Genomic DNA, 25,910 nt, shown 5'->3' with positions numbered 1-25,910 from the left:
GATGCGGTTCATTTAATTGTCGTTTAACTTAGTTAAGGTCAAGCTACACTCCTGCAATTCATTTAATATTCATGATTGGCATTCAGCAATGTTCACATAATCCATTTTGTAAAAATATGAAACTTCCATTACTACTAAATTCATCTATTTAACAATGTACATACTGCCCCGCAGGCCATTCTCTGCTACTACAACACGTTCAATCCACCAACCCGTCTCACACAAATGTACTATAGCTACGTCGGTTCAAACGGAAAATGTAGTTTGGTTTGAGACTGTTGTCCAGCAGAGGGAGCTGTCATACACCTTAATTATACAGGAATGTCCGTGTATTTACATTTTAAAATGTTCATGGGCTGGTCTAGTTTTTCTGCAAATAACACTGCCTCCAGCAACAGGATTGGTCGAAACATATGTAGTGAAATAAAATCCCAGTTCACCAGATCTGAGGTCAGCTGCGGTCAGATTTTGGATCATGACTATTGAGTGAACGACGAGCTAAATATTTAACACCTGGAACTTGGTTTCTTGGAGCTCTGAGGACGGCAGGACGCGTGTTTACCTGGTCGATTAGGCCCTGAACGCAGACCCTGAAACCAGACATCCTAATCACAGACCCTGTGTTTAAATAGCCCCAAATATAATTTTTGGGTTAAAAATATAAAAGTAAAAATATTTATAATTTATAAGTAGGCCTACTAGTCTAGATGGTCCTTACGGCAAGAGAATAAACAGTTTAAAAAAATAACCTTTTTACCACCTCAAGTGAATTAACCTATCCTATCCCCAGTCAGATGTGTGTGTCTAAAGTCTGTCTCACTTTTATGGTCACTATTAATTTTACTCTGAAATAACTTTAATGGAACTTTAGACATTTGGGGATAAGCAGCACAGCAGTCAGGTTTCTATTTTAAGCTATAAACTGCGCATTTGGTTTATTTAGGTGAAGCATTATGAAAAAATGTTCATGCAAAATAAAGCATAGAAATCATTTTGGCATTTTCATTTTCCGTCTGGGCTAAGCCACGGATGTTTATGAAACCTAGAAACACCCCTGGCTTAAGGAGTGGACCCATCAAAAACACATTTCACAAACGCATGTTTTTGCAATCACAATTGGGTTGTTTCAGTCATTAGCCATGACGTCAGTGGGGGTGGCAAGTGGAATCAGGGGACAGCACTTGGACGTTGGATGTCCATGTCCTACAAGCCGAAGCGAGACATTATAGCTCCTGTGGGGCGTATGGTAGGAGATGATCGTCTTTGCCACCTGGCGTTTGAGTGAACTCAACCAGAATTGTCGTCTCAAGTTGTTCGGGCACAAACCGGCACCACGGACAGAGGCTGGTCAAGCGAAATGAAACCGCCTCAGTGTTACCTGACGATGTGACGGAGCACCGCCTCTAAATAAAGGGACCCCCCTACGCTTTTGTGACCGCGTTCAACCTGAATCGTTCCCCCCCCATATCAACACGTAACACGTGTGTGGGGGGTGTTTTTATGTATGCGTGTGTGCGTGCGTGTGTGTGGTATTTAAGACGTTTGGATCGTATTCAAACCTGGGCTATATTTGTCAAAGAAATACACCCCCGACCTCTGTTCCTCCATCAGTCTTCCTGTCGTCAACACTTCGGCTTCAAGACATTCTGTCCATTACGGCTCGTCTCTTTAACACGCCCAGATAAGGACACGGAGACGGCTGAATGCGTTAAGTTTAGATGCGATAATCTACTCTGAAAAACTAATTTCAGCTGTCTTCTACATAAAAAATAAAATCCATCGTAGGCTACAATTTATTTCTTCTTCCACCCTTGCGCTTCGTTAGTTTTTGGCCTCTGTGAAATTATGTGCGCGTTAGTAGTGAGAATAGCTTTGGGTGATTGTGAATATGATCTGCTGTATCCGCCAATACGTTCCCGCTCGTTAGGTGGTCGTTAGAAGTATAACAGTTTTACATTTACATTTGTTCCCCCATCCCCTTTGTCATATCTGTTTCTGGACAGGAGTGGTCCCCCCTCGAGTAATTTACCATTTCGGCCTACTTTATTTAATGAAGTGTTCACCTCCGGTTGAGTCCATCATTCAGCGTTGAACGTGGAACTCGGGAAGATGTCTATTACATTCAAATAATTGTAAAGAGTAACCTGATATTTAGAGGCAGCCTGGTATTTTAAACGCCCTGGTTTGTTTATTTCGGGGAGCGCCTACTGTCGTTCTGTGTCCTGATTGGACAGTTCACAGTTGCAGTGTCTCGTTGGGGAACACTAGGTGCGTTTGCGTCAGGTGTTGATCCCCCCCGTGTGCGAGTCAACAGTCTCAAACTCAAATCAAATTTAAAAAAAAATGTTTTTTTATAAAATAAAGGGAGGTTCCTCATTAGTTAACTACTCCGGAAAAATTGTGCGTGAATTGTGGCCAGGTTAGTGAGCGTCAATCCTACATTTATACTTGGTCTATCCCAACGTGGCCAGTCTACCTATAAGTATCATTGACCAAGATGCCCTGACCTCTACCTGCTCCACAATGACATGGATCTGAATTCACCTAAGTCACTTTTGACATATCTGAAAAATTACAAAGGAATTTGAAAAAGCGCTTGTACCACTGGTTGCTGTGGTTTTTCTTAAAAATGGTTAAAGCCATCAATGGTCCTACATTCACTAACATAATTAAAGTGTTTTTTTTTTAGCAACTTACAGCAAACCTGGTTTTCTGTACCGGAACATATTGGATTTAGAAAAAACTAGCTACTAGCTATCTAGCGTCCTGGCTCATTCAGGTAGGACTCTTTCAGCGTCATGCTACGTCACGCTAGGTTCTTGGCTCCATGTGCTTCTTTAGCTAGCACATCGCTATTTGGCTTGGGCCCCACCGGAGTCAAACGTTTAGCTGTGCTGTTACATAACCATTGCCCGGGCCCCCCTCACTCATATTTTTTAGTTTGGTTTGAGCTCTCCACCTGACGTTAGGTGGTACAAAGCAAAAAATACTTCAGCTGTTTGACCTGTTTTCCATCATCTTCCTCAGTTCCCTCTGTATCTCAACAGGCCGACAAGTGACATGGGCTGTGGGGGTTTGCAGTTGTAAGGATAAACTGTCCATGGTTGTCTATGGTCACCATAGTGATAAGTCAATGTATTTTGGGCAAAGTCTCGTCGCCTGTCGGTTTTGGAGACTTAGCCTTTCAGTTCGGTAATCAAAGATGGAGGTCACTTGGCGCAAGGAATGGTGTGAACAATTTGCTCTAACCTTGCGTAACACCATGACACGGCCGACACCACGACCCATACCCCCCCCCAACGCTAGGGACTTTGGGTAGCTGGTCCAATTAGGGCTCGGTTACACTTGATGCTTTTCAATCTGACTTTTGCTATCTGATCTCAAGGACATGGTGTCTACATCTGACGCTGATATGTGGTCGGAACTTCTTGTTCCTGCTAAATTGTACAATTCTCTGGATTGAAAAACAAGAGGTCTGTTTTTATTTCTGTTGAAATTTATTTTTCACGCCAATGCAAGAAAGCTGATCTGGCCGATATAAAAATAGTTTTGCATTAAATATTGATTGACTGTTGAGTAGCCGATTGTGTTACGCTATAATGCATTTTTTAATATGAAAACTTCACGAATGGAATGCCCTCCTCGTATATTACACCAATATGTGCCATTTTGGTTTATTTATTCATATTTTAATGCTAATATCCAAAGTTATTCCAGAGATATGATCTAATTGGATAGTTAGTGTCCACACATATTGAAGGAAAAACGTATTCAGCCTATGAGTGGCCAACAAATGGAACAACCTACCATCAGAAGTGGTGAACACAAGTGTCAATTGTTTCAAGAACAGACTGGATAGATGCAGGAAAAATCAACAAGTATTCTACAACTATAAGAACGACATAGGATACTCCTAAAACATAAGTACCAGCATACACCCAGTAAGATGTAGATCTGATCATAGTGGCAAGTAGAGCCAGCAATCAGAAAAGCACCCAATGTAACATAAGGTAATATCGGTCTTGCTAAGAATGTGAGACCGACCATCTTTGTATGCAACCTGGCACGTTGGATCACTGTGACCTAGATTGGATCTGGGAGCCTCTACAACTAATGTGCCCTGGCAAGATCGGATCACATATTGAAACATTGAGTGCGACCAGGCCTTTAGCTGGAGCCAGGCTCTGGGTCTGGACTCTGCCGTGGTCTGGCCTGTCCAGCATCCTGTCACCTGATCTCGTCTGAACTGACGGACTCCTTGGGGCATCATGTTCTCAGCTGTTCTCTCTGCAAGTTAACAGGCCCTCAACTAATAGCAACCGTTAGGTCTTCCTTCTGGTAGTTAATGTATCATTAGCTTTTCCGACCTGATCTGATCTGGCTCCTGGACTCATTGGGACCTCATATGCTGAGTTGTTTCTTCTGCTAGCTCTTGTACCTTCTGCTCATAGGAACAGTGAGCTGTAGCCCAGGATGCTGCATACGGCACTAGGAATAGCATCCCGGCTAACCCAACACAAGTGGTCAGAATGGAGTGGGATGGGCAATTGTTAGCATGCGGCTAATGTTTCCGTTAGCCAGGTTAGAGGTGCTGGAATGTTGGTGGCTATGAACAGAGGGCCTGCCTGCCCTTGAGGAGGAATTTGTGCCCTCAGGATCAACCTTGCAGGGCGACGTACCCCTGGTAAAGGGGAGCCTGGTTCTAAGAATCTGGAACAGTGACTGTTTTAAAGAAGTCTACAAACATGCATGCATGCACACGCACACACACACACTCTCTCTCGCTGTCTCTGCCCTCTCTCTTAATCCCTCTTTTAAGTTGAAAGTATTCATTGCCGAAGTGTGCAGTAAATGTCTATATACATTTGCTGCACACACAACAATCGGGCTATCTCACTCGTTCTCTCTCTATCTCGCTCTCTCACTTGACCCTCTCTTTCTCTCGCTCTCTAAATTCAAATGTATGATTGACATGGGAAATATACATTCAATGCACATTGCCAAAGCACAAAGAAGAACAGAGGGTAAATAAGATACACACGTAAGATAGAAATGTACATTGTCAAAAATCCAATTGTAACATTAATGTTGTAATTGTGTCTCCCTCCTGCCTCACTCTGTCTCTCTCTCATTCCCTGTGTCTCTCCCTCCTTGTGTGTGTCTCTGTCACTCCCTGAGTCTCTCTCCCTCCCTCTGTGTGTTTCTCTCTCTCTCTCTCTCTCTCTCTCTCTCTCTCTCTCTCTCTCTCTCTCTCGCTCTGTCTCTCCCGGGTTTCTCTCTCTGTCTGCTCAGCAGTATCTCCTTATTGCGTAAGGTTTATGTGCAGCTGTATGGTTACAGCGATTATCACCACCACGGAACTCTGGACACGATTGAAGGTGTGTGTGAGTGTGTCTGTGTGACAGGGTGCGTGTGTGGGAGTGTGTTGGTGTGAGTGACAGGGTGCACATGTTGGAGTGTGTGTGTGTGTGTGTGTGTGTGTATGTGAGTGGTAGCTTAGCTGTGAGCGGTGAGATGAGTGAATAATGAACAGGGAGTCCCAGGATATCCTTACACCCAGCACAAGTATGTGCGTGTGTGTGTGCGTGTGTATACGAATATGCTATGTGTGTATGTGGTGGGGGTGTGTGTGTGTGTGTGTGTGGGGGGGGGGGGTTGTAGTGGGAGTGAGTCTATACTGTGTGGTTGCGTGTGTGTGTGCGTGTGTGTGTGTGTGTTAGAAACCCAATCCTTCTGGGATATTGAGTTAAATGTCACTGCTCTCCCTGGAGGGGGACTTCTCCCCCCCTTTTCCTCAAATCCCAGAGGTCAGGACGGCCGTAGAACAGCTGAGGACCTGAGGGAGAGGTTCTGGGGGGGGGGGGGGCAGGGTGGAGTACAGTAGGAGATGTATAAAACATATCATTATCCTGCCAGGGGTTGAAAACCTTTGATAGTTCGTGCTATGAGTTTGTAGTGCCGGCGAGGGTAAGGCCAACATTGGGCTGCATTTGGTTAAGATTTGGTTGAGGTATGGTCGAGATTTGAATAAGATATGATTACAATGGGTTTGATGCAAGGACTTTGAATCAGAACAGTTGTTATTTGACTTAAATTGTTTTGCCTATGCATATAAAATATTGCTATTGCATTAAACCAATTATATTATTATATTATTCAACCATCATTTATTCATTCGAGATGTGTTCTTGAGGCATTGTGTGTAGTAATGTGTGTGCGTGTGTGTGTGTGTGTGTGTGTGTGTGTGTGTGTGTGTGTGTGTGTGTGTGTGTGTGTGTGTGTGTGTGTGTGTGTGTGTGTGTGTGTGTGTGTGTGTGAACATATATAATATAGTCTCAATGTAACAGGGAATGTGCTCTGCAGTAGGCCACGCCCCCCGGCCACTATTCCTGCTGTACGCGCCTCGTGGTCAGAGGTCACAGGCAGTACATGCAGGCACTTGGTTCCAAACTATGCTCCTTTTTTAGTCCTGTCGGTGTGTGTTTGTGTTTAGAGTGCCCGTGTGTGTGTGTTCAAATGAATGTAGATTCATTCTTAATTGGTCCAATCGGCTCTAAGAACCCATGCAACCGAAATCTGTCTGCAATTTTATCCTTTCCTGTTCAATATGGTTCACCGACTCAATAAGTGTGGAGTAAATCCTCCTTTGTGTGTGACCACCTCAGTGTGTGTGTGTGTGTGTGTGTGTGTGTGTGTGTGTGTGTGTGTGTGTGTGTGTGTGTGTGTGTGTGTGTGTGTGTGTGTGTGATGTTTGGGGTTTAGACGGTGGACACCTGTCACTTTATTGATCAGTGACAGCTTCTGGATGCTTCTTTTAGTGTTCAGCAAACAAACAGCAAATCATCGGCTCCGGGGATAACGGCACCCCACCGCGATCCCCACGAGGAAAGGTTGTTGAAAGGGCGACCCTGAACATATAGACTCCTCAACGAGTGCTAATACATCAGATTATACCGGCCACCAGGTGGTATGTGTCCCGGTAGTTTGGTGGTAGTGTCACAGTATATGGGTGGCTTGCAGATACATTTTTACCTCACCTGTGGCCACTCAGTGTGCTTAACAATTATTAGATGACATTCACCCATTTATTGTCTACCAAAATTCATAGACAACCATGCCTGGCAACCGGCAGCTAGCCGGAAGCAGTTAGCGTTATGTGTCTTGCTCAGTGACAACTCAACACTTACATAAGAGATGGGATCAAACTAGCAACCTTACATTTTTCAGACACAAATAATATGTTCCATAATTTCATATTCAAATTTAGTGGATTTTTATTTGCGTATCCGTTAACAGTAACAGTACCATTCTAAAAGGGCTTCACAGGCCGTCATAGCCCCCCAAAGAGTAAGGAAAACATTTTAATTAAGGAGGAATGCAGTAAGAGGGATCCCTCCTTCAAGGGACAGTTCAAACTGTTTAGGTAAATAATGGGTTTAATAGTGTTGAAAAAAGCTGAATATTATTATTGACTATACAATATGGTATGTAAATCTGTAGATATAAATAGAACTAAAACATAATGTCCAGTGTATCTTGTGTTTCTCATCACAAGGTGAACACAGCAGCACGTCCCATGTGTGCTTGGGATGGGGATGGGATGGTGTTGTCGTGGAAACGCTCTGCTGCCTACCTACACATGCAAGACAGGAGTTGGCAATCAAACGAGAAAGGTGTGATATTGACATCATCAAATGAGCAGAACACAAGATAAGCCACTTGTTAACCAGCTCTATTCTGAAGTACAAGTTGATGTCAGATGAGATGGCTCTCTGCCTCCACCACTGCCTCATCAACAAAGGAAATACAGTGTGATTCCCCCCTCGCTCTCGCTCTCGCTCTCGCTCTCTCTCTCTCTCTCTCTCTCTCTCTCTCTCTCTCTCTCTCTCTCTCTCTCTCTCTCTCTCTAAGTAGCTACAGGGTGACAAGTTCTTAATGGCCTGACTCTCATTCCTCTCCTCTCCTCCTGTTCGCTCCATTCCCCCTCGCATCGCACCAGCACTTACCGCCTCTCCAATCTTTCATTCTCCTCCTCTCCTCCTCATCTCACACCAGTCCTAACCTCCCCTCCTCCTCCTCTCCTCCTCCTCCTCTCAGACCAGTCCCAACCCCTTCTCCTCCAGTCCTTACCATCGCCCTGTCTCCTCTCCTATCAGCACTAAGTAGCGTTTCTAATAGCTTTGGGATCCCACTTCCTGTGAGTTAGGACGTGGGTTTCCTGGTGTTAGGGGGCAAGGTGACCTGCAGGACTGCACACACTGACTCTCTGGCTCAGGCCATCTGATCATGTAGAACAGCCTGGCTCCTATTCTCTCTCTGACTATCTCGCACACTTCCTCAGGAGTGGCCACTCCACCCCCTCCTCTCCCTCAAACTTCTGTCTCTCTCTCTCTCTCTCTCTCTCTCTCTCTCTCTCTCTCTCTCTCTCTCTCTCTCTCTCTCTCTCTCTCTCTCCCACCTTCTCCCTCCCTCTCTTTCTCTTCCACTCTCCCTTCTTCTCGCTCTTGCCCACCCTCCCTCTCCCTTGCTCTCTCTCTATCCCCCCCTCACCTTCTCCTTATTCCACTGACCATGCATGTTCCAAAAACAGATCTAATTTTCATCCACGCCGTCGCCCCCGCCCCCTCCTTCTCCTCTTCCCCCCCAGACCCTGACCTCCCCCAACCCCCCCCCCCCCCCCCCCCCTGACCCCCAAACCCCCTCCCCACCTCGCCCCCCCCCCCCTGCCCCTCACCCCCTGTCCCAACGCAGGCCCATGTTCTCCGTTTCTGCCCTAGTGCCCCCCCCCCCCCCCCCCCCCCCCCCCCCCCCTGCCCACCTCCTCCCTATGTCTCCCATGCTGGTATGTTGCCGGTGGTGGGGGGGGGGGGGGTGGGCGGACCCTCCAGGCGGTCCTCCCCCAATGACACCAACCCCTAGTAGTACTTAAGGGGTATATAACCTGCAGCTGGCATCAACCAAATCGCTCTTTCTATTCGTCCAGCACAGTGGAGGGTGCCACGCTATAAAGGAAAGGGTGGAGGACCAAGGGCACAGCAAAGAGACCAGAGCAGCAGAGGAGCAAGGATAGACAACAGCTTTCTCGTCTATCCACCATGGAGAACGCACACGCCAAGACCCCGGCCGAGTGCCTCACCTTCTTCAGTTCGAATGAGGCTACCGGCCTGACCCCAGACCAGTTCAAGAAGAACTTGGCCAAGTTTGGCCACAACGGTGAGGCGGCTAAGCATGGTGTTTGGGGAGGGGGGGGGGGGGGTGGGTGGAGGAAGGGGAAGAGGGGGGGGGGGGGGGAGGGGGTGCACGAGGAGAGGAGATAGGTGGAGGTGTTGGTGGACAAGGAACAAGAGAAAGAAACGGATAGGCCTGAGTTGTTGGTTGTCGTGGTGCAGCGGGACATTCAACACAGTTGAAGCTCATGCCGCTGTGGTTTCATCAGGGTTAACTCCTCTAGGAAGAGGAGGCGCTAGGGGGCAGGAGGTGTTAGAGGCAGGAAGTACCAGAGGAGTGAGCAGGAGGGGCATGACAAGCCGGCAGGAATCGGGGTTGGGTGGGAGGGTAGGAGGTTCTCGGAACAGGAGGAGGAAGGAGCAGGAGGTGCTGGAGGAGCTAGCAACTGGTGTTGGTAGCGGGAGGAGCTGCAGGAGGTGCGAGGAGAGCTAGCAGGAGGTGCGAGAGAGGCGTTTTTAGCAGCGCGTCCAGCAGCTGGTCTGGGTGCAGATACCTCCAGCAGCTTTGAGAATCTATTTAAGGACGAACAGAGAAGACGAGTAGAGAGCGGAACAGCTGATGGCTCAAGAAGCTTCACGGGTGAAGAGGGAGGGAGGGAGGGAGGGAGGGAGGGAGGGATGGAGGCGGGCCTAGTGGGGAGCAGGATCGTTTTAGGGCAGCCAATCACATCAGAGCTCCTTAGATGGCCGACATGCTGGCGATGTGGGGTGCCGCAGTGGATCGATAGCTGAATATCACGCTCTGAGCTACGCGAAAGGCCTTGTGACGCAATGACATGAAACATTTAGCGGTAACTACACTGCTTTGGTAGCATGGTGTGCACTATCACAATGTGGTAACATCACTGTGGTCGCAGGGTGTTCGCTATTACAATGGAGTCCCTTCACTGTGGTAGAATAGTGTCTAGTACCATCACAACATGCATGGTCTTAATCCAGAAGGGCAGCTGATTTCCTCCTCATGTCAGATGGATCCTTGAGGTAGCCCAGGGTCTTTCTTGCTTAAGCATTGGCATGTCTATGCTCATTGTGCAGCTACATTCTGTTTCAGTTCCACGATTCATCAGACAATTGTACCCTTTTCAACACACATCAGGAACCATTGAGAAACTGATTGTACTTAGAAGTGCTAATGTGTGGTTAGGAATTTACAATGACTTTATCTTTTTATATAAATACAACATACTGTATGCTAACCTGTTTCTCTCTCTTTCTCTCTCTCTCTCTCTCTCTCTCTCTCTCTCTCTCTCTCTCTCTCTCTCTCTCTCTCTCTGTCTCTCTCTCTCCCGCTCTCCCTCTTTCCTCATCGGACAACAGAGCTTCCCGCTGAGGAGGGTAAGTCTTAATTGTCATCACTTGGAAAATATACACAGATACACAGACAAGCACACAGACAAGGAGGCACACCCACAGACATGCTCAGACTGTCAGACAGACACAGAGACAGACATTTTTATACCACTTGATGAACAGATTCTAATCTATCCTGTCCGATGCACACACACACACACTTAGACCACTCTCTGTATCTTATACTCTGCTATCCCCATGGTGACCTGTATTGTAACCACGGTAACCCCTCCACCTCCTCCTTAAGGTAAGAGCGTCTGGGAGCTCATCTATGAGCAGTTTGAGGACCTCCTGGTCAGGATCCTGCTGCTGGCTGCCTGCATTTCATTCGTGAGTACAGGTTCCTTCCGTGCACCTTCTCTGATCACTGACCTGAACACTCAAGACTCAACCCTCTCTTTTAGACACTCAGCACGATGAAGGCAGTTTGTTCAAACAGTCTCTGCAGGATATCTGCTGTCCAGCACCAACCCCCCCCCCCCCCCCCCCACACACACACACACACACAAACACACACACACACACGTCTGTCCTTGCTGTCATGTCAAGCTGTCAAACAACGTCTTAGAATCCTCACACACACATAGACATACACACACACACACACACACACACACACACACACACACACACACACACACACACACACACACACACACACACACACACACACACACACACACACACACACACACACACACTCTCTCACATACCCATGGTGTTTAGAAGCGTGGTAAGGTGGGGGTGGGTGGGGGTAAGAGGTGTATTAATTTCAGCACGGCCTGAAATGGCAGCTGTAAGCTTGGCCTTAGAAGGAGAACGCCCAGGCAGGGGGTCAGGGGCTTTGTGGGGGGCTGCAGGGTGGAGTCGGTGGGCAGTAGGGTAGTGGGGGGGGGGGGGGGCTGCAGGGTGGAGGTGGGGTACTATAGGGTGGTGGGGGGATCAAGGGCGGAGGTGGATGGTGGGGGTGTAGGGTGGAGCTGGTGGTGGGCTGTAGGATTTGAGGTGGGGGGTGTAGGGTGGTGGAGGGTGGTGGAGGTGGAGGGTTGCGGGGGGCTTTAAGGGGGTGACATACTATTTTAAGAAAGGCCTCTTGCAGGAGATGGAAACCCAATCCTTGCAGAAAGGTCAGGGGTCAGGACAGGAGGGGTGGAAGGAGTCTTGCGGAGGCTTGTGGGTAATATTTAGGGGGCTTACGCAATCAGTCTGTAGTTTATGGAGGCTGTATCATGTTTTTAATGTGGGGTCTTCTGACAGCAACAGCCATAACTCGGTGTTCCTCAGAACACCTCTGTCATGTTCTAACCCTCCCCCATCCTGACCTTCCGTAACCCCTATAGAGAGAGAGAGCATGTCGACACACACACTCACACTCACACCCAGGCCATCACTGTTGTCCTGTGTTCTAATGGGCCGATCTTCCTCCAGGTGCTGGCCTGGTTTGAGGAAGGCGAGGAGACCGTCACCGCCTTCGTGGAGCCCTTTGTCATCCTCCTCATCCTCATCGCTAACGCCATTGTCGGCGTGTGGCAGGTGGGTCACGTGACTATCACTGTCACATGACATATGAACACACTAAAACACCAGCGATGAAACGTCACTAACATGTGATGTTGCTTTCAAATCAACAACAACAGGCGGCAGATAGACATGTGAAATATCCCAACACGTGGCCACAGACCAGTAGCTCCTCAGAGTACACTCAGTTTACACGCAGTAGTAGAGTAGTGGAGTAAAGAGGAAATCTTAGTTCAGATCAATTTGCTGTGTTCAGGAAATGAAGCCCATTCACTAAATATATGTTATGTTTGCATATGTCTCTCAACAACATATGTAGAGACTCAAACGCTTGCTGCCAGGATCTCTGCTGCTTTACACCCCCTTGCTTAGCCCTGTGCGTGTGTGTGTGTGTGTGTGTCTGCAGGAACGTAATGCTGAGGACGCTATTGAGGCCCTGAAGGAGTATGAGCCCGAGATGGGCAAGGTGTACCGCTCCGACAGGAAGAGCGTGCAGATGATCAAGGCCAGAGAGATCGTCCCCGGTGACATCGTTGAGGTGTCAGGTAAGACCTGCTGCTCCTCTTGCTCCTGAGAACACCAGGTCCTGTTCTCGCAAGGTTCTCCGGGCTCTCCGGTAGTCGCTGGGAAGCTCACGCATCACTAAAGAATGATAATATCTTTAGTTAAAATGTTCAAACTTTAGTTGGGGCCATAATCACAGTTTTAGTCTCAAAGGGCTTCACAGGCCACATAATATGAAACCTCCTAACCATAAAACCTCTAAAGGTCAAGGAGAACCCCCCCCCCCCCTTATTAGCAAACCTTTAGAAGGAACACAGAAGCCCTGCCAAGGACATGTAGGAGTGCAATGGGTGCCATGATGGGGTTTCCTCAGCAATATTTGATCTTCTCAAACCGTTCGGTCGAACCATAAAGATCTTCTAGATAAACTCAAGATAATCTCTGAATAAACTAGATAAAGATCTTCTAGATAAACTCATCGTGATCCCCGTCCTTATCAGTTAGAAACAAACAGTATCTTATAGAGAACAGAGGGAACATATGAGATGTCTTTTAAATGCTTCAGTCCGGTTGCTTTCCAGTCTGACCTTCAGGCGGCCTGCGAAGGTCACACAACGGTTCAAAGAGCCGAGAGAAGCGCATCCGTCACTGAGCCGCTAAGACTTTGGCTGTAAATAAAGTGTTGTGAAACGCTCTGTAAGTTAAGATGTTTGTGTCCTTTGGACAGGAAGTCTATAAAAGGAAGTGGTGGCAAGAGCACTTGCTGAGTGAAGGAAAACAATATCTTGAGTATAAATACCCCCAGCGGCCCCTCCCTTCTCAGCCACTCGTGTCCATTTATCAACTTCCACCTGTTGTCCCTCGTTCCCCGCTAGCACCGCCCCTTCACTCTCGCTTGATTGGCTGCCACACGTGTCAGTAGGGGCGCCACCCTGCTCTGGAATCCCGGGGTTCACTTTCAAAGCAAAAGATTTATTTTAGTGGTTTCTAAAGTAAAATAAATAAATAAGAGTACCCCTTCAGAAATATCCATGAATAACTTCTTGTTGATAGGGAATAATAACTATTTCAAATACATTGTAATGTTTTATAGTGGTATAATAAAAAAAAAAAAAAAGTTTAGCAGAAAATGCAATAATTTTGCAGAGCTACTGAATGAATGCGTTTTAATATTTCTGAATTTGCCGTCCCTCTCCTCCAGTTGGTGACAAGGTCCCCGCTGATATCAGGCTTGTGTGCATCAAGTCCACCACCCTGCGTGTTGACCAGTCCATCCTTACCGGTAGGTCCCCTGACCCTGATCAGAACCTGCCTGTCCACCTGTCCGTTCAGACCACACTCTTCAATCGGTCACAGAGAGACTCTGGTTTAACTGTGGTTGTTTACCTCTGGTTGTTTACCTCTGGTTGTTTACCTGTGTTTCCCCTCAGGTGAGTCCGTCAGTGTGATCAAGCACACAGAGGCCGTCCCCGACCTGAGAGCTGTCAACCAGGACAAGAAGAACATGCTTTTCTCTGTAAGCAACGCTCCCCACATCCACAACAATACATAATGGTTAAAGTATATAGTAGTTTATAGTCACCAGTAAGAAACAGAGAGTTAAAAAATAAAAAATATACTTACAAAAACCATAGATAAACACCAAATATTCGCCAAAATGTTGTAAAATTTCCCTGAATTTTATTCCAAAAGGCCTCCCAAATGTATTACACGGAGGGCAAAATGAGCCCTACTTAAAAAGAGCAAATCCCCTTCCAATTGACATAGGTGTATAGAATGTGCTCCAACTAGTATTGTTACGGTGGAGGAGAGAGGGAACTCCTGAGTCCTTCGGTTCCTCGGGTCATGATGATGGAATTACCTTCAAACTGCTGGCATCTCTCAGGGCCGCTCTCACCCTCCTCCTCCTCCTGGTTCCTCCGCAGGGCACCAACATCGCCGCCGGCAAGGCTATCGGAATTGCCGTGTACACCGGTGTGAGCACTGAGATCGGTAAAATCCGTGACCAGATGGCCGCCACCGAGCAGGAGAAGACCCCCCTCCAGGCCAAGCTTGACGAGTTCGGCGAGCAGCTGTCCAAGGTCATCACCCTCATTTGCATCGCCGTGTGGGCCATCAACATTGGCCACTTCAACGACCCCGTCCACGGAGGCTCCTGGATCCGCGGTGCCGTCTACTACTTCAAGATCGCTGTGGCTCTGGCCGTGGCCGCCATCCCCGAGGGTGAGCCCCCCCCCCCCCGCCCTCCACTGTGTCCAGAACGCCCACCACCCTGTGAAGGACCAGCTGTCTGATTGCTCCCTTCTCGTTGCTCTCCTCCCCAGGTCTGCCCGCCGTCATCACCACCTGCCTCGCTCTGGGCACCCGCCGCATGGCCAAGAAGAACGCCATCGTCAGGTCCCTGCCCTCCGTGGAGACTCTTGGCTGCACCTCTGTCATCTGCTCCGACAAGACCGGCACCCTCACCACCAACCAGATGTGTGTGACCAAGGTGGGTGCCGTTGTTCAGACCGCCCGGTAACGGTGGGAGCTGGAAACCCCCGTGGGTGTCATAAAGGGTACTTAGTCTCGGTCATGCAGCTGCTTTGAATTCTTGAGAAATTAGAACATTCCCTTTTGGGTTCTGGAGAGATAAATAAGAGTGTTCTCTTTTGGGTTCTGGAGAGTTGTGGAGACTTTGGATTACCACGCATCTAAAGTCTGGTGGTAGACAAGCTCAAATCTGTTGGTTTCTGGAGAACTAAAAACTTTATGTGCTCTTCCACTCACAGATGTTCATCATCAAGGGCGTTGAGGGCGATCACGTCAACCTTGATGCCTTCGACATCTCTGGATCCAAGTACACACCCGAGGGCGAAGTGTAAGTTCCACGGTCGTCGCTGTGATGTTGAAGATGTTGTCATAGTGGCGATTGAAATGCTGTAATGGTGATGTTGGATACGTTTCTGTGATGTTTGACTTGTCACATTGATGTTTTTTACATGTCACGGTGAGGTACTGTCATTGATCTTATATCCCCCCCCCCCCCCCCCCCACCTCCAGCTCCCAGGGTGGTGCCAAAACCAACTGCAGTGCCCACGATGGCCTGGTGGAGCTGTCCACCATCTGCGCTCTCTGCAACGACTCCTCTCTGGATTACAACGAGGTAACCAGTTCCCCCCGAAACCTCTCAGACCTAATCTCAGACTACACCACCAACCATACCACCACCAACATCCCAGACTACATCTCAGACTACACCACCACCAACATCTCAGACTACAACTCAGACTACACCAACACCAGCATCCCAGACTACATCTCAGACTACACCACCACCAACATCTCAGACTACAACTCAGACTACACCAACACCAGCATCCCAGACTACATCTCATACTACACCACCACCAACACCACCACCAATTCTCAAACTATATCTAACACTACACCACCAACATCTCAGACTACTAGACACAATATAAAAATATGTTCAATTTGTGACAGTGTTTGAAGTTAGGACCTGATAGAAGGAGGTGGTGTTCTAATGTGGTTGTGCTCTCCTCTCTGTTCTCCAGTCTAAGAAGATCTTTGAGAAGGTCGGTGAGGCCACTGAGACTGCCCTGTGCTGCCTGGTTGAGAAGATGAACGTGTTCAACTCCAACGTCAAGAACCTGTCCTTTATCGAGCGGGCCAACGCCTGCTGCACCGTACGTAACATCATCTACTTTGTCATTATCATCATTACCCCTCATCTGCTACAGGGAGAGTTTTTTAACATTACATGAGCATTTCCAGATTATAATCTGTTAGATGTTAGTCTTGTAATATTCTGCACCTGAACTGGGTCACAATCATTCTTCTAGTATTCTCTAGGTAACACATATCAGAGCCCGTACTGGCAGTAGCAGAGCTAAGAGGGGGCGGGGGGGCATAATCATCTGGTCTTGGTAAAAACGATTTGGTCTTTAAATCAAGGCAAAAGGATAAAGGATTTAACAAGATTATTGGGAAATTCCGGTCTGAGAAAAGTATTTATACTAAATGCATGACATTGAAATGTAACTAAAATCTGATCAGTTTAATCACAAATTGGCTAACCAGCATTTGGTGTCGTTTGGTTTGATCAGGTGGTCAAGCAGCTGATGACAAAGAAATTCACCCTGGAGTTCTCCCGTGACCGGAAGTCAATGTCCGTGTACTGCACACCCGGCAAGGGAGACGGTGGCGCCAAGATGTTCGTTAAGGTGAGCTTTCAGAATACAATATAGAAAAGTTAAATCACTAATGCATCTTGTTAAAAGACATTTGACATCAGTGTTCTAACAGTCAAAAGCAACAACAACAGCATGAAAAATAACCCATGATTATTTGTTAAAACGCTGGTGGTTAAATGCGTGTCCATGCCTCTTCATCACTCCAATAGGGTGCCCCAGAGGGTGTGATTGACAGATGCACATACGTTAGAGTCGGAACAACCCGCGTGCCCCTGACCGACGCCATCAAGGACAAGATCCTGGCCGTGATCAAGGACTGGGGAACCGGTCGCGATACCCTGCGTTGCCTGGCCCTGGCCACATGCGACAACCCCTTGAAGCCCGAGGAGATGAAGCTGGAGGACTCTACCAAGTTCGCCGATTACGAGGTGAGAGGCGTCCACGCACACACACACACATTCAAACACACATGCACGTGCACACCCATGAGAAGAGGACGCGTGGAAGCCAGCTTCTAACTCTTGCTCTTCCGTCCGCTTCCCCCCTGCCCAGTGTGACCTGACCTTCGTCGGATGCGTTGGCATGCTGGATCCCCCCCGCAAGGAGGTCAGTGGCTCCATCCAACTGTGCAGAGATGCTGGAATCCGTGTCATCATGATCACCGGTAAGTCACTTTTACCTCCGATCTCCTCCACTTAGATCCAATAAGAGCCACTTAGATCCGATAAGATCCAATAAGATTCACTTAGATCCAATAAGAGCAACTTAGATCCAATAAGATCCACTTAGATCCAATAAGATCCACTTAGATCCGATAAGATCCACTTAGATCCAATAAGATCCACTTAGATCCGATAAGATTCACTTAGATCCAATGAGATCCACTTAGATCTGGCGCCTACCTGCTCTTCGCCGTGCCCTGACTCTCCCGCTCCTCCCCGTCAGGCGACAACAAGGGAACCGCCATCGCCATCTGCCGTCGTATTGGCATCTTCGCCGAGGATGAGGATGTGACCGGAAAGGCCTACACCGGCCGCGAGTTTGACGACCTGCCCATCTCTGAGCAAGCCGAGGCCGTGGTCAGAGCCAGCTGCTTCGCCCGCGTGGAGCCCTCCCACAAGTCCAAGATTGTTGAGTTCCTCCAGGCTCACGATGACATCACCGCCATGGTGAGCACCTGCCATCAGACGATGCGTAAAAATGACATCTTCCACCTTCAGTTGCTCCCTTGCTAGTCGCTGAGGGATGAGGTGCGATGTTGGGGGCAACTTTGGCCAACGTTCCACGGTTGGGTGTTAGAACCTGAGGAACAAGTGTTGGTTCTGTGAGGTGGTCCACTGTTGATAACCCTGTTGTCCTCTTCTTCCTCCCACACCACCTCCATCACCTCCTCCTCCAGACCGGTGATGGTGTGAACGATGCCCCCGCCCTGAAGAAGGCGGAGATCGGTATCGCCATGGGCTCTGGCACCGCCGTTGCCAAGTCTGCCTCTGAGATGGTCCTCGCTGACGACAACTTCTCCTCCATTGTGGCCGCCGTTGAGGAGGGCCGCGCTATCTACAACAACATGAAGCAGTTCATCCGCTACCTCATCTCCTCCAACGTTGGTGAGGTCGTCTGGTGAGTGGCCGTTATGGAAACTAGCTGTTCAACACGCTAGCCCACCAGCCTCCACTCGATGTCAGCTGTCTCCAAGTTAACCCTGGTCTCTGTCTGTCCAGTATATTAGCTACAGGCTAACCCTGGTCTCTGTCCCTCAAATATATTAGCTACAGGCTAACCCTGGTCTCTCCAGTATATTAGCTACAGGCTAACCCCTGTCTCTTTCTCTAGTATATTAGCTACAGGCTAACCCTGGTCACTGACTCTCTAGTATATCAGCTACAGGCTAATCCTGGTCGCTGTCAGTCCAGTATATTAGCTACAGGCTAACCCTGGTCTCTCCAGTATATTAGCTACAGGCTAACCCGGGTCACTGTCAGTCCAGTATATTAGCTACAGGCTAACCCTGGTCTCTCCAGTATATTAGCTACAGGCTAACCCTGGTCGCTGTCAGTCCAGTATATTAGCTACAGGCTAACCCTGGTCGCTGTCAGTATATTAGCTACAGGGTAACCCTGGTCTCTCCAGTATATTAGCTATAGGCTAACCCTGGTCGCTGTCGGTCCATTATATTAGCTAGAGGCTAACCCTGGTCGCTGTCAGTCTAGTATATTAGCTACAGGCTAACCCTGGTCGCTGTCAGTCCAGTATATTAGCTACAGGCTAACCCTGCTCTCTGTCTCTCCACAGTATCTTCCTGACAGCTGCCCTCGGTCTCCCCGAGGCCCTGATCCCCGTCCAGCTTCTGTGGGTCAACCTGGTGACTGACGGTCTGCCCGCCACCGCTCTGGGCTTCAACCCCCCCGACCTGGACATCATGGACAGAGCCCCCCGTTCCCCCAAAGAGCCCCTGATCTCCGGATGGCTGTTCTTCAGATATATGGCTATTGGCGGTGAGTAGGGTCACACAAAGTCCTCAGCCCAGCCAGTAGGGGCACCAGGTTCAACCAATCCAAACACTTGAATTTATTGTTCTTCCTGTCTTGACACACACAGCTCAGAAGTAAAATCACAGGAATTTTGTTTGGGTAGAACAGACATGTGATGATAGGTACTCATGACCTTCTCTCAGCCCCCTTTCCTCTGAACCATGTTAAAAAAATCGTTCTGTCTTCACCCCCTCTGGGGGTCGTTGCAAGTCAGTGCAGCCAAAGTCAGTGGTGCGACTTCACTGTTGTAATCAGGATTTGCGGGCTTCCCCCTGTAGCATATGTTGGTGCCGCTACCGTTGGCGCTGCTGGTTGGTGGTTCATCTACGATGTCACCGGCCCCGGACTCTCTTACTACCAGCTGGTCAGTACTTCCTGTCTGTCTTTCATCATTTCCTGTCTGTCAGCCTTTCCATCCCCCAATAGTCTGTCTGCCAGCACTACCTGTGTGTCTATTTGTCAGTTCTTCCTGTCTGTCTAATATTACTTCCTGTCAGTATATCTGTCAGTATGTCCTGTCCGTCTGTCTATATTTCCTGTCTGTCTGGCACCACCTCCTGTCCCTCCGTCGGTCTGTGTCTCTGTGTGTGTTTGTGTTTGTCTCTGTTAGTGTGTCTGACCGTCTGTTTCTCTGCCCAGCAAGTGCTAACCATATGTGTGTGTGTGTGTGTGTGTTTCTAGTCTCACTTCATGCAGTGCCACGGCGAGAACCCCGACTTCGAGGGCATTAACTGCCACATCTTTGAGGCCTCTCACCCCATGACCATGGCCCTGTCTGTCCTTGTCACCATTGAGATGGCCAACGCCCTCAACAGGTACACGCAAACACACACACACACGCACACACACATAGACATGCATAAACACATAAAAACCCAAACCTCCACACACACAGACACACACAAACACACCTACACAGGCACACACACACACACACACACACACACACACACACACACACACACACACACACACACACACACACACACACTAACACACACACACACACACACACACACACACACACACACACACACACACACACACACACACACACACACACACACACACACACACACACACACACACAAACTAACACACACACACACACACACAAATACACGCACTCACATAAACACACCTACACAGGTACACACACAACCACATAAACATATACACAAACACTTACAATAATTCTAACCTGTCTCTCTCTCTCTGTTTCTCTGTTTGTCTGTGTGTCTACCAGCTTGTCTGAGAACCAGTCTCTGCTGCGTATGCCCCCATGGAGCAACTTCTGGCTGCTGTCCGCCATGTCCCTGTCCATGTCCCTCCACTTCATGATCATCTACGTCGACCCCCTGCCCGTAAGTCACATGACCTCCTACCACGTCCCCTTCAATCTCCTCTCCTGTCATTCTCTCCTCTCCTCTCCTCTCGTTCTCTCCTCTTCTCTCCTCTGCTCTCGTACTCTCCTCTTCTCTCCTCTCTTCTCTTCCCATCCTCATATCCTAGATAGATAGATAGATAGATAGATAGATATACGTTTGGATAATAAGATTGAAAGATAGTGAAGATAGGAAGATGGATAGGATGAGAGAGAGGCAGATAGAACTGTTGTCTGATGGCGTGTCCCTTCTCCAGATGATCTTCAAGATGACCCCTCTGAGTATGGAACAGTGGTTGATGGTGCTCAAGCTCTCCTTCCCTGTCATCCTCATTGATGAAGTGCTCAAGTTTGTGGCCCGCAACTACATTGATCGTAAGTGGTCCCAAACACACACACATACACACACACACACTTTTTTTATATATTATATATATATTATATATTTATGAATGTTAATATTATATTTCATATGTGAAGCTAAAGCTGAAGCTGGATAACTAGCTAACCTATGCCATGGGCTTAACCGGAAGCTAGGCTACTAGCTTAGCTGAGCTAGCCGCTAAGGGAGCTCTCTGTGTTCGGGAGTGCTTGGCTCTGTGGTCAAGTGACTCAGAGTTGAGCTTCAATCAGTTCAACCTGGTTCTAACTTTGCATCACTGTGTACCTAGTGGGCCCCAGCGCGAAGAAGTAGAAAACTTCAAGAGAAAGAAGAGAATAGGATGAAGGGAAGCTGATGAAGAGAGGCGGAGGAAGACCATCAGAAGAAAAAATAAAAACTATAAAAATAAATTAAATCGATGAAATCAATTTTAGCCCATTAAATACTCAAATATTTAATATTTTATTCTCAGAAAAAAAGTATGTAATAAAAGTGATTTTTTGTTAAAGTTGGATATCCTTGACTCCTGTGTTTTTGTGTATATCTGCCATCGTCACTCTTTACTCACTCATTCACTGTGTCACTTACTCGCCCTATCATTCACTCACTCTATCACTCTGTCACTCAGTTTATCACTCACTATATTTCCCATTCATTCACAATTTCACTTACTATCACTCTTTCACTCACTCACTGTATCACTCATTAACTATCACTTTCACTCACTCACTGTCAAACTCACTCTATCAGCCGGCCAAAGGACTTCAAATCAAAGTGTTTGGTTGCAAAGTAAATCTAATATAAAAACAGATGATGGGCTGAGGGTCGTCATGGTGACACTAGCAGGGGGTCCGGTCAGATGTTGATCCTGAAAGGGATGTTGCTGCCCTTCATCTGTATTTCATAGTCTTCATCAAACACCCTGGACTGCTCCTGGGTGAAGTGGTTGTTCCAGTCTCCGACCTCGCCTGGCAGGGAGAAGGAGAGACCACCAACTTAGGATAACACAGCAGATACCCTACCCTCATCATCATATCACATCTCATCTGTTAATAACACATCATATATCATCCGACATACCTTTCCTCATGAAAGGGGAGATGGACTGGTCGAACACGGGCATGGGGATGAAGGTGTAGTTAACCATGGGGTTCTCCTTCATCGCCTTGAAGGACGTCAGCTCCACGATGCGGCTGATGACATCATCAGGGAGGGACTTGCCTAGGTAGCGCATGATGCGCTCCACCTCACGCCGCGGGTTCTGACAAACAACACAACAACACACACTTGAACAGGAGGAAGACCGGGAGGAGAGAGGAGAGGAGCAAGAGAAGAGGATGTGGAGGTGAAGAAGGTACCTACCTCCTTCATGTCTTCGTAGAAGAGGTAAAGGATGTTGTTTTTCTCTCGTTCCTTCCAGTAACCTTTGACATGGTCGTACCAGGACCCCCACGCCACTGGGGGGTGGACCGTGAACACATCCACAGGTTATTAAGGAGCAGGTAGGGGTGAGACAGTAAAGGGACTGGTCATTAAGGAGCAGGTAGGGGTGAGACAGTAAAGAGACCCGTCATTAAGGAGCAGGTAGGGGTGAGACAGTAAAGAGAGCCGTCATTAAGGAGCAGGAAAGGGGTGAGACAGTAAGGAGACAGATGATCAAGAAGCAGATAGGGGCTACACAAGTAATTAAGGAGCAGGTAGGGGTGAGACAGTACAGAGACAAGTCATTAAGGAGCAGGTAGGGGTGAGACAGTAAAGAGACCGGTCATTAAGGAGCAGAAAAGGGGTGAGACAGTAAAGAGACAGGTGATCAAGAAGCAGATAGGGGCTAAACAGTACAGAGACAAGTGATTAAGAAGCAGATAGGGGCTAAATAGTACAGAGACAAGTGATTAAGGAGCTGGTAGGGGTTAGACAGTTGAAACAGACACCGGTTATTAAGGTGCAGGTAGGGGTCACAGACAGCAGAAACAGAACAATAATTTAGGAGTGGATTCTCACATTTTCCCTCCATGAACTTGGGGATGTAGGAGTCCCAGGGACCGGGCTCCGGCTGGGTCTGGTTCATGCGGTCGAAGTGGAAGTAGCTGACCAGGTTGTCCTTGGCGTTGCGAGCCACGTAGATGGTCTGGGTTCAGAGGAGCCAGAGGTGAGGAGAGGGTGAGGAACATCTCCCCTCCACAGGGAACATCTCCAAAAGGTGCATTCACAACCACCGCACAGCACACAGCGACAAAAAACCTCCCTTTACCTTACCTTGCATTTGTTCTTCCAGAAGCCCTGAGGGACCAGCTGGAAGGGAAGGTGGGTCTTAATGACCCTTGGGGGGGGCATCCCCTTCAGGAGTTCCAGACCTAGACCACATATCATCATCATCATCATCATCATCATCATCATCATCATCATCATCATCATCATCATCATCATCATCATCATCATCATTATCATCATCATCATCATCATCAGCTCTCTACATGATGTCAGTACACAGAATGACACACAGGAACAGACATGTAGTTGTACAGACAGACAGACTGTCAGACATAAAGGGAGGCAGAGAGGTAGCTGTCAGACTGTAAGTGAGACAGACAGGTAACTGAGGAGACACAGACAGGTACAGACCTGAGGGACAATGAGGAGGAGAGAAATGCTCCAGGAAGGGCATCCTGACGGCGATGGGCGCGCGCCGGCAGACCTCCTGGTCTCCATCGTTGAGAAGCAGGTCCACGATCTCCTGGGTCCACGTGGTGCCTACACACACAATAATAGAAATACCCTAATTGTGTTTAATTATACATGAATACATATATGTATATAAATATATATATATACAATATTCTGTATATATTACCATTTTCCTCCAATATTTCTCTTTATTTATCCCTCGATACCTTGATACAATATATACAGAATATGGAGTCGCGATGACTGTTGTTACCGGTCGCAACTTTAGATAACAAGTTATCGATAAAATCACGGTATCTTACACTGCTGGTAACGCAAGAAGCGGTCCAGTCTTGACTTAAACAGTTCATACTATCACTCATGATCAGATTCTCAGGGAGTGAGTTCCAATCAGCTAAATTTCTTTGGCTGAAGATACAGGTGGTTAAAGGAAACCCTATTTCCACTTTTATTCGAATACAAACACAAATAGCTTTGCAGCCTCAACAAATACAGATACAAATGCAAATGCTGGGCTCTATGCACATCGCTAGTGCCTAGTCAATGTATATTCATAAACAACATATCTTTTGTAAACGATTCACAGGTTGCATAATAATGTAGTCTCCACTGTGTCTGTCTGTCATGTGAGTGGAAGCTGGTCATGTGACCGCCTCCAATAGCCAGAGTCAAACTGAAAGAGAAACTAACTTCAGGATTTTCGTTTTCTCTCTCTCCGACCCGGATCCTGTCGTGATTCAGCACATCTATTCACACTGTTGTGCAATATATTGTTTACTCAGTATAACATATCAGTACACAGACGTTAATGTTGTATTTCTAGGTCTGGGAATGAGCAGACAGCATGTAGAAAGAGTCAGGTCACGTATACTTGAGATATCATTGCATGTAGCTCAGCTGTGGTCAGTTCATAGTTCGTATGTTGGGTGCGGAAAGATTGAAGAAGTCCCTGGATTTGTCTTTTGCCCTCTTACACCTGCCTTCTGCGAAGCCTTTATTCAGTCAAAGGCTAATGTTTACAACTTGTTTTTATTGAACCCCAAACCAGCAGTGAGTACAGAGTGTCTTCCTTCTTTATTTTGACGATACATTTGAAGTCATATATTTTATTAACCTTTATTCAACCTTGCTTGATTCAATGGCATGTTGCTTATGGCAATCTTTAGTTTAACCCTGTGTCCTGACAAGACTTGAGTGTGGTCTGTGATGCAATACCTGCTTTAGGGTAGGTGGCGATGAGCAGGTCCGAGGGGTGGGCCTCGAAGGCAGAGATACTGTCCCAGTTAGTGGCAATGTGGTTCCTGAGGGGGACCCCCTGGACTGAGATCAGGGGGAAGCGGATAATGGACCCCCCTGCCTCCTGGATGGAGCCAGAGAGCGCGACAACCCTCTTATCTGACATGGCTGCTTTGAAAGGAGTCTAGAGCTCTGCACAGACCGTCTGGGTCGGATTTCTCCTTCTGCTGTAGATCTCAGTCTTGCTCCACAATGTCTCCTTCTAGTCCGTCCTATCCCTACAGCTCTGGCTGTTTCTTAGGCTCCTACGTGACCAGAAAGGGGGAGAGTTGTTCCTTTAGGTTGCAGGCAGAGCCCAGACAGGTAGTGTGGGGAGCAGTGGAAGGACCGTACGTATCCCAGAACCTTCACAACACTTGGCAATAGTTTTGTACGTGTAATTATTTATAGCAGAGAGTCCGAGAGGGCGGGACAACACACACAGTCCACAAAGGAAACAAAAACAAAACAGCCACAGATGGAATGCATTACATCAATCACTGTACTATCACTCATTCACCAACTACCACTATCATTCACTCACTGTCAAACTCACTCTACCACTCGGCGAAAGGACTTCAAATCAAATTAATTGGTTGCATAGTAAGTCTTTGTTGATCAATGAGGGTCTGAGATGGGCTGAGGGTCATCATGGTGACAGTAGCAGGGGGTCCGGTCAGATGTTGGTTCTGAAGGGGATGTTGCTGCCCTTCATCTGTTTTTCATAGTCTTCATCAAACACCCTGGACTGCTCCTGGGTGAAGTGGTTGTTCCAGTCTCCGACCTCGCCTGGCAGGGAGAAGGAGAGACCACCAACTTAGGATAACAAAGCAGATACCCTACCCTCATCATCATATC

General features: G+C 47.8%; 3 protein-coding genes across 3 annotated transcripts in view; 1 reads left to right on the top strand and 2 right to left on the bottom strand.

The window, feature by feature from the left end:
* The first annotated feature begins 8,921 nt into the window (after window positions 1–8,921).
* Window positions 8,922–21,606, top strand: atp2a1l (ATPase sarcoplasmic/endoplasmic reticulum Ca2+ transporting 1, like). The gene is made up of 23 exons (XM_030339400.1): window positions 8,922–9,213; window positions 10,545–10,562; window positions 10,825–10,907; window positions 12,006–12,110; window positions 12,502–12,640; window positions 13,801–13,881; window positions 14,030–14,115; window positions 14,525–14,822; window positions 14,924–15,090; window positions 15,371–15,459; window positions 15,642–15,744; window positions 16,157–16,288; window positions 16,709–16,825; window positions 17,005–17,223; window positions 17,348–17,459; window positions 17,741–17,964; window positions 18,195–18,415; window positions 19,088–19,290; window positions 19,605–19,690; window positions 20,008–20,141; window positions 20,573–20,690; window positions 20,968–21,085; window positions 21,382–21,606. The coding sequence occupies exons 1-23, from the start codon at window positions 9,096–9,098 to the stop codon at window positions 21,402–21,404; spliced, it is 2,994 nt and encodes a 997-aa protein (XP_030195260.1). The 5' UTR covers window positions 8,922–9,095; the 3' UTR covers window positions 21,405–21,606.
* On the bottom strand, window positions 21,521–25,415 carry LOC115530704 (sulfotransferase 1C2). The gene is made up of 7 exons (XM_030339406.1): window positions 24,993–25,415; window positions 23,715–23,843; window positions 23,349–23,446; window positions 23,094–23,220; window positions 22,455–22,549; window positions 22,173–22,353; window positions 21,521–22,060 (listed from the first exon to the last, which is right to left on the bottom strand). The coding sequence occupies exons 1-7, from the start codon at window positions 25,177–25,179 to the stop codon at window positions 21,948–21,950; spliced, it is 930 nt and encodes a 309-aa protein (XP_030195266.1). The 5' UTR covers window positions 25,180–25,415; the 3' UTR covers window positions 21,521–21,947.
* Window positions 24,788–25,910, bottom strand: part of LOC115530703 (sulfotransferase 1C2) — a 5,769-nt gene continuing 4,646 nt past the window's right edge. Inside the window, exon 7 of the mRNA XM_030339405.1 lies at window positions 24,788–25,841. Within this exon, the coding sequence (XP_030195265.1) occupies window positions 25,729–25,841 (113 nt within the window). The 3' untranslated portion in view covers window positions 24,788–25,728. The remainder of the gene's footprint in view (window positions 25,842–25,910) is intronic.

This window comes from Gadus morhua, chromosome 18 (genome assembly GCF_902167405.1).
Source record: "Gadus morhua chromosome 18, gadMor3.0, whole genome shotgun sequence".
NCBI lineage: Eukaryota > Metazoa > Chordata > Actinopteri > Gadiformes > Gadidae > Gadus > Gadus morhua.
This window is presented reverse-complemented; position numbering and strand designations above follow the sequence as displayed.